Source organism: Rhopalosiphum padi, chromosome 4 (assembly GCF_020882245.1).
Source record: "Rhopalosiphum padi isolate XX-2018 chromosome 4, ASM2088224v1, whole genome shotgun sequence".
NCBI classification, from domain to species: Eukaryota; Metazoa; Arthropoda; class Insecta; order Hemiptera; family Aphididae; genus Rhopalosiphum; species Rhopalosiphum padi.
In genome coordinates, this window is record NC_083600.1 from 23,058,546 (window position 1) to 23,068,064 (window position 9,519).

The following is a 9,519-nucleotide window of genomic DNA, read 5'->3' on the forward strand; positions in this document are numbered from 1 at the left end:
AGATAAATGGGAACTAAATTCATCACACTCCATTTTAAAAATAATGGCGTTCCTTATAAATAAATAGTAATAAGTTACTTAATATTATACATTGCAAATATATATATAACAAACAAATGTATAAATTAACAAACTTCACTAAATTAAAACAATAGTCAATAAAAATTTAAAATCAAAATTTATGCGTTAGGTAAGTATTTAATTAAATTAATATTAATTAAGAACCATTGTAAATGATAACTGGTAAATATTTGTTTTTTATCCCATCAACATTTTCTTTTTAGACATGGTATCAATATTTGCATACATTAAAATGTAAAATGTCTAAAGCTGTCATTGTACATAAAATGATCCAAAAAGTGTCTAGTTATTGAAATATCCAGGTTGTTAAGAAGATTAAGTACCTAATACAATTATGTTATTTAAAACAATTTTAATATCAAAGCTCAAATAGATTAGGTAAATATTTAGTTAGTTCATTTTTATTTATTTGTTTATTTATTAGTTATTCAGCTAAATGTGTATATTTATAAAACATATATAAGTATATTACATACCCTAAGCCTAACAAATGGAATTGAATTCTTCCAAGAAACTGAAGAAACAGTCGTTTTTTGTTATAATGTTATGAGTTTATGACACTTCGTTTGCACTAAAGAAGTTTGGCTAAAGGCCAGGCAAATATTTCTAAATTTATATACTAGACTACTACGAACCCGAGCGATATTCGTTTCAAGTAAGTACACATTTTTCGTTCTGAACGATAACATGTTTCTTTCGTACGCATTTATTGTTACCGTTTGCTTATGCCATGTTGTGGGACAAGAAAATGAGAACGTACCCCTTTCCGTTGGTAAGTGTTAGAAAAATAAAAGTCGTTATATTTGGGTAATTTCGATTAGAAAAAATTGTTTAAATGCATTTTTTTCAATTATACACAGTGGGGTTCTTCGACAAAGAAAACAGCATTGAACAACAAATGTTCGAATTGGCTATCCAAAAAGTGAACATTGACCCAAAGTTTGCAAACGTGTTTTTAAAACCCGAAATTAAAATTATCGATTCTACAGATCTTTATATGACTGGCTTGAAAGGTAGGTATATAAAAATAATTTGGCAATTTTAAAATTAAAATTTTTGTTATCTTGGCGTAGTAAAAAATATGGTTTATTGGAACAACAATTATTGGTGGTTTATTTGTCCTATTGCAGGCTATTTTATTATGATGTGTATTGTTAATATTATGTTAAATGTAGACGCTAATTGAGTGTAGCTTAGGCAATGAAGGCGCTCGTGATGAATATTTCTTTTTTCAACATTATTACATTCAGATATATTTATTTCTGCAACATTTTTAGCTAAAAAATCATTCATATATGATGATAAGTTTATTTTATTATGATAAAATAATATCTACTCTTATACTAGTTATACTATTAGTACTTATATACCTATAGGTATAAATTTTATTAAAATAGAGAAAATTGATAATTATACGTAAAAATGTTTTCCTAAGAAGCCCAGTGGCCAGTTTTCAAAATGTTCCACGATTTTATAAAATATTAGTTAAAAATAATATTTTAGTTGCTACCTTAATATTTAATTATAATACTTTTCCGCTAATTTATTCTTCAATAAGTTCAATAAATATTTAGGGAAGAGCAAGATAAGGTGAATTATACAGAGTTGGAATGTGTTTTAAACAAATTATTTTAATTACATGATTAAATTTCTTTAAATAAATGGTTTTATTTAAAATAAAAACATTTAATTGTATTGTAATTTTTTCTATGAAATATTATTATATTTTGTTTATATCACAGTATATAATATAAGTATATAACCATTGTGTAGAGTGTTAGCAATATAAGATTAAGTTACTTTTTAATGTATCTATATATATTATACATTTATTCTTGAAATTAAGCATTGTTATAAATTAAAAATTGTTCAAAAAACGTTTATAAAAAAAAAACAAAGCTGTACAGAAAAATGTTCAGGACGTTTATGCCTCGTTAAATTTTCAGAGTTCGATAACTATTTTAATTTGAAAGTAGATAACAATAATAATATATACCTAATGCATTAAACCCAGATTTTTATTATATTTTAAATAATGGTATTTTAATCGAATAATTTATAAAATTAGACATAAAAATATTGAAAAAAAAACAGAAAAAAAGATTTAAGCGCAAGCTGTAGATTATTTCTATCTAATAACTGAAAAAAAAACAAATTTGATTGAATTTAAAATAATAAAAATAATTGTATATCCATAATTAATTAACGGACGTTATCAAGTTACGTAGTAAATTCATAGGCAAATACAACAAGGATGTAAACACAGGAGGTTTTAGTGGTGTTGACCCCTTTACATTTTAAGAAAATTATTTAATTATTTAATAGGTACGTTCAAATACGTAGAGTGTAACCTATAGATTATACTAAGCTTTAGAACATTATAATATGTTTGATCTGTTTTAATAACTAAATAATATACCTACCTATTATTATTTTTGTTATACGCAGTATTAAATATGTTAAGTTAGTAGTTAGTATTAGTTACTGTGTTTTTGTAAAAAATAATAAAATATTTTCGTGTTATTATAAAATAATTTAATAAAAATATAAAATAATTACAATTTATATTAGGTACCTTTTGAATACTGAAATTATGTTAACTTTTAATTATACATTTGTAAAACTATAATATTAAGTCTTAATATACCTGAATAATTAAGGTATTTAAGGCCCTATTTGGTCCTGGTACAGATCAAATGCTCGAATGTTGTTGTCCTTACTCGAGCACCCAGCTGCCCCGAGAATTTTACATATAAATTATAGACAATAGTGTTCATATCAAGTCTTTTATAGACAGGTATTATACATATTGCCATACAGTTATAAAAGTGCATACAAAATTTATTCAACCTATAAATTTATCTGGAGACTAAAGTAGTAAAGTACTCATTATAGACCTAGTCGTAGCTCATATTGACCAAAATATGTTACTGCATATAGATATACTGGCTTGTATCGTTAATCATTATTAGGTAATAAGTAATGACGATCTTAAATAAGTACGTTTAAATTTAGAATATTTTAAAATTTGAACTTCAATCACTCGTAAAACATATATACCTATAAATATATCATATATGCGACTGCTTTATGGCAAGTTTTTATTTAAATTTCAGTTATATAAACTGATGAGAAATCTTTTATTACATTCTCAAACCATAGGTATTAGAATTAAAAAAAAGGAATGCATATTTTAACTACCTACAAAATATAGCTAGCACATTTTAAGTTTTTCGGTGAATTTGGTTATAGTTACCTCTTTAAAATTCTACTGCTGTCTGCTTATCAGGAAACTGTGATTGTATTTTCGATATTTAAAAAAAATACTTTTGATGATCTTTGTATTACATTTTCAAGTTTTTTTACTCACAAACGAAAATACCATAGATACGATTAGTCGAATAATAACTAAAGAAGTTAAATGTCTATAAATAGCTCAATAAAAAACAAAAAAATTATTTTTTTAATTTTATTATTTGTGACTAGAAATGCTAATTTAAATATTTGAAAAAAATTTCAAGTCTTCAGTAATGTGTTTTAGAATTGCAACAATTAAGTTTGTACATAAATAATCCTTTTTTTTTGTAATTTTGTTTTATTTTTTCTAATTAGATATTTGAAAAGTATTAGGAATTTCTACTTTAAACTACCCATTTTCCAATGTATCAACTAAATTCAATTTTCTACCAGAAAACTCACTCAAAATTAAAAATTAAAAAATATTCATTATTTATTTAAATGGATTTTTATCTATATTTTATACATTATATTATATATTACTAATATAATTATTTAAATTTTCAGTATGTGAAACTATGGAATCTGGGATCGGTGCAGTTTTTGGCCCGTCCAATCTAGAATCATCAAACATAGTGCAGTCACTTTGTGAAACTATGGAAGTTCCACGTATAGAAACCAGTTGGGAAGACACGCCTGTTAATAATTTCAATTTTTATTTCAACCCATATCCTGAACCAACATTACTAGCAAAAGTAAAGCAATAATACTAACATATTTAAATTATATAAATATATAATATACCAACTTTTAACTTCTAAATACAATTTTTATCATTTAAGGGTTATACGGCTATAGTTCATGACATGGACTGGAAGTCATTCACGTTACTCTATCAGCGGCCAGAAAGTCTTAAGAGATTACAAGACTTAATCCAAGATTACTCAGGAAAAACAAAACCTAATGACAAACAAGTAGCAGCCATTTCTATTATACAATTGCCCGAAGGCAATAATTTTAGGTGAGTTTTGACATAGGTACCTACCTAACATAAAAATTAAAACGTTTAAAATTTTTTTAATGTTAACTATTTGATTATAAGACCAATTTTAAAAGACATTAAGAAGTCTCTAGAAGGTCACATTGTACTTGACTGTGATGCAGATTTATTATTAACTGTATTCAAACAAGCAAAGGAAGTTAACTTGTTGGATGACTATCATAGTTTTATCATAACTTCATTGGTGAGAATTAATTTTATTTATGATTAATGTACCTATGTAGTTAATTTAGACAAAACTATAAAATAGTGTTTTGGTTATAGGATGCACATACAGTTGATTTTAGTAGTATTGTACAGAACTTGCGTACAAATATAACAACTGTCCGATTGATTGATCCATTAAGCCCGTTTGTAGAAAATATTGTTAGAGATTTGAATTTTGTTCAACAAAGAATGAACTTAAATATGGAACCTTTGAAAGTTAACAAACTTACAGTTAATGCCATACTCATTTATGATGCATTAAATGTATTTGCAAAAGCATTAAAAAGTCTTGGTATGACAAATAAAATCATCACTGAACCGCTACAATGTATGAACTCGCCATTTATTCCCTGGTCTAATGGATTTAAACTTATAAATTTCATGAGAGTAGTAAGTATAATATTTCTATATTATTCAGTAGTTATCACTTAATGTTTTTATTCTGTTTTAGATTGAAACAGAAGGCCTGACTGGTCTCTTACGCTTTGACAACAAAACTGGTCATCGATCATACTTTACACTAGAAATGGTGGAACTGGTTGATACTGGTTTCAAAAAAATTGGCTTGTGGGATCCAGAAAGAGGCATGACTTATACGAGAACCAGTCTTGAAATGCTTCGTGATTTATATGCTGGGAGTAAGAACAAAACATTTATTGTTTCATCAAAAATTGTAAGTAAAAAATGATCATATAATAATAATATATTGTACACATTATACATACTGAATATGTTTGGATGGACATTTTTTTATTCATACTATTAGTTTTATTATAACAAATTATAGTTTTAATTTATTTACATTGATAGGCAGAACCATATTTGATGTTAAAAGAAGGCCACAATAAATTAGAGGGTAATGACAAATATGAAGGATATGCGGTGGATCTTATACAAATGATTGCTGAGGAAATCAACATAACTTATGAATTTCGTTTAAGAAATGATGGAAATGGAAAACGTGATAAAAAGACAAACAAATGGAATGGGATTATCGGTGAAGTACAAGAAATGGTAACACATTATATATATAATGTTAAATTATATAAACGCATTGAATTACTAAGAAATATATTGATTTGGTTTCCCTTATTTTATATTAAATATCCAATTATAATTATTTAGCACCCTAACTTACTATATCATTGCTTTATAGAAATATTGAAAATATGTTTAGTAAAATTAATTTTAAAAGACATTATTTAAAACTATAATAATGGTTAGACCCCGAGCTTGATAGTGATCTAGCTTTTAACATATTCACAGAGAGCTGACTTAGGGGTCTGTGATTTAACAATTACTCACGAAAGAAGGAATGCTGTAGATTTTACCATGCCTTTTATGAACTTGGGTAAGTTGAGTGCTTTAAACTATCCTCTAGAAATGCTTATTTATTTTATGCAGGTATCAGCATATTGTTTAGTAAACCAGAAGAACCTCAAACCAATCTTTTTTCATTCACCCAACCACTTTCCTTTCAAGTATGGATATTTACAGCAACTGCTTATTTAGGCTTGTCTCTGGTATTATTTTTCTTGGCCAGGTAATTCTAAATTCTATATTCTTACTCAAATATAATATTATAATTACCTACTACACTATTCAATTGCTTATACTATACAAATTATAGAATTACACCTAACGAATGGCAAAACCCTCACCCGTGTAATCCTCATCCAGAAGAATTAGAAAATTCCCTTTCATTACTTAACTGCTTATGGTTTTCAATGGGTTCCATTCTCTGTCAAGGTAGCGATATTCTGCCGAGGTAAATTTTACTTACAATTCAAAAACTGTATTCATAATAATAAGTGGTGTCACTATTTTAGAGCATTTCCAACCAGACTATGTGCTGCTATGTGGTGGTTCTTTGCTCTAATTATGACTCAATCATACACTGCCAATTGGACAGCATTCTTAACATCAAATCGTATGGAAACCACTATAAAGAATGTAGAAGATCTTGATAAAAAAGGAGGTACAGGTACAGAGAGCATTAAGTATGGATGTGTAACTGAACAATCTACAGCCAGCTTTTTTCAAGTAGGTGCAAGATGCATACATATTTCTTATTTTCTGTAGTAACAACTTTCTAGCATTTAGAAAAGTAAACTATAGTCATTCATATTAATATTATTAAAATTATGATCAGTTATGATAATTTATTACTTAAGATATAATAAATTGTCAATGTACCATTAACAACTACCGATTATTTGTAAAATTTAATATATTTTTTGTACATTTGTAAAATTTGAATGCATATTATAACAATATTTTAAAAGTTCTTTCACTGTTATGACATTCTTACTAATGACATTATTTTGTTTTAGAACTCTGATGTAAATTTATATCAAAAGATGTGGAGTGGTATGGAATTAAATGGTGATTCGGTCATGGTGTCTGATAACAAACAGGGGGTGGATAGAGTGAAAAAGGAAAGAAATCATTATGCTTTCTTTATGGAATCCAGTTCTATTGAGTACGAAGTGCAGAGAAATTGCGATTTAACAGAAGTGGGATATTGGTTGGATAACAAAGCCTATGGAATCGCAATGCCATTCAGTTGAGTATAATTCACTTTAATTTCATTGATGTTAAATTTAATTTTTAATTTACTATAGATGCTCCACATAGGACACTTGTAAACATGGCTGTATTAAAGCTTTCTGAGTCAGGAGCATTGATGGATTTAAAAAATAAATGGTGGTCAGTAACTGACGATAAAAGATGTAAGGTTGGTACAACATTTTTTAACTATGATTAATATATTTTTATATATATATATATATAATTTTATATAATTTTATATTGTTAATTTTTTACATCTGGTATGCATATTTTAAACTAATTATATGTGCTATTTATTTATTACAGTAAAATCCTGTTACAACGAACTCCAGGAGACCGAATTTTTTTTTTGTTATAACGAAAATTCGAATAAGCCTTTTATAAGCCCTGCTTTTCAACAGGGAACTTCTATGATTTTCGTTATAACAGAATTTTTTGTTGTATTGGTATTCATTTTAACGTGAATTTACTGTATTATGTTATTATTAATTTTATCAATTATTCCATAAAAGATAATAAAAACTATAAATGTATTAAAAAAATAACTTTAATAATTTTAATATCAAAATTATCTATTAACATTTTTCTGTACTGTTTGACTTGAATTATTTATAATTTAAATAATATAGGCATTAAACTTTTAAATTTTATACAAAAAACTAATTTAATCATTGTTTTTAGCAAGTTGCCTGTCATGGATATTACTTAAATAATTATTTATTAAATGTACCTATATTATGTATTTTTTGCTTTATAATCTTAGAATGAGAAAATGTTTTAAAGTACCTTTGATTAAATTATCAAATTTGGAATAGCCTAAAATAATTATTTATAGTTTATTTTTTTTTTAAGAAGATTTAAATCTTAGCATTTTTAATTAATTTTAAATATGCTTATACTTAATATATAGTATATGTATATATAAATTATAAACATATATTTATGCATATTAATATTAATAAATTGGCAATAAATACATTTGTTATTGTTGAAACTAAATCGATTATTTTAATATTTTAGGATTTAAAAAAGGACACAGCTGAACTTGATGTTAATGAAGTTGGTGGTATGTTCGTAATTTTAATACTTGGCTGTTTTATAGCATTTCTATTTTCTATACTTGAATTTTTATGGAATATAAGAAAAGTGGCTGTTGAAGAAAAGGTAATATACTTATTAATTTTAAAACATTAGTTATGCATACTACCTATAATATGTTTTAGTTTTATTAATATTATTTTAGAGCTTATAATTATAATATCGACATAAATTGGAGCAAATTCAAATTACAAATGTTTATTATTATGATATTGATAGTAGGTACCACCTTAGTCCTTGTATAAAACACTTAATTTCATGATTCGTCACAAATTCATAGTTGTTTACGAACTGTGAAATTATAATAAAGTTAATTTTAGTTGGTTTTCACAAATTGCGTGTTTAAAAGATTTATTGTACATAGTTATGAAGCAATATTAATTAAATTATACATAATATACACATTACGCAATAATATATTATTATGTTTAAATTTACGCATATAGTAGGTAGTGTAAAATATAAAGGCATATATTTTATTCACCGGTTATTAACTCTAGATTAATTATATTATTATTATTATTATATTATTCCGTCACTAGCCAATATTCAGTGTATTTTTTTCAGTCTATTTATATTTTATATTTTATTTAGTAATACCGTTAATATAAAATTATTAAGTTTATCTCACCCTCCTCTCAGCCAAATTGCTTGTATTTCTATACAAATAAGTGAATATAATATGAAGGAGATTTTAACTATCAAATAATAATAATAATAATAATATTAATTATTTTTAATAAATATTGAATTTACAAACAAAAATATGTTTGTACATATATTTATAAGAATATATTTTAAAAATCAATTCTTAAATAGTTCAATTTCATTGTAGTTAACTCTCTGGGAAGCATTCATGGTTGAGTTGAAATTCGTGCTCAAGTGTCATGGAACATCTAAACCAGTAAGACACGTAGAAGACAGTTCATCGGATATAACTACCAAATAATTATTAAAATATATATACTCATACTGTATTGTTAATTTATATGTTTATTATTATACCTATTTATTCTCTTGTGTGAATCGATTTTTTTTTTTAGATAGGTATATTACCAATCTGTATTTTTACTTAGTGGCTACACGCCTGTGTGACTTACCTATTCGTGTACAAAAATTATAGTCATGGAAAAATAGTTATAAGTACAAAGTGTCAAAGTATATACTACACAGGTAGCTATTGGAATTGGTTTTTGTTGCATTTAATATTGAATTGTTATTTTGGTAATCTCCAAAGACAATTATGTAAACAACGACGCGTGTTA

At 25.6% G+C, this 9,519-nt stretch overlaps 1 protein-coding gene across 1 annotated transcript; it reads left to right on the forward strand.

Moving 5' to 3' along the window:
- The first annotated feature begins 284 nt into the window (after positions 1-284).
- Positions 285-9,280, forward strand: LOC132928390 (glutamate receptor ionotropic, kainate 2-like). Its single transcript, XM_060993018.1, has 16 exons — positions 285-853; positions 942-1,094; positions 3,886-4,073; positions 4,161-4,339; positions 4,421-4,562; positions 4,643-4,975; positions 5,037-5,258; positions 5,396-5,599; positions 5,852-5,936; positions 5,990-6,128; positions 6,216-6,353; positions 6,415-6,628; positions 6,919-7,150; positions 7,210-7,322; positions 8,177-8,320; positions 9,090-9,280. Exons 1-16 carry the CDS (start codon positions 769-771, stop codon positions 9,201-9,203), a joined length of 2,685 nt encoding a protein of 894 aa, XP_060849001.1. The 5' UTR covers positions 285-768; the 3' UTR covers positions 9,204-9,280.
- The last annotated feature ends 239 nt before the right edge of the window (positions 9,281-9,519 follow it).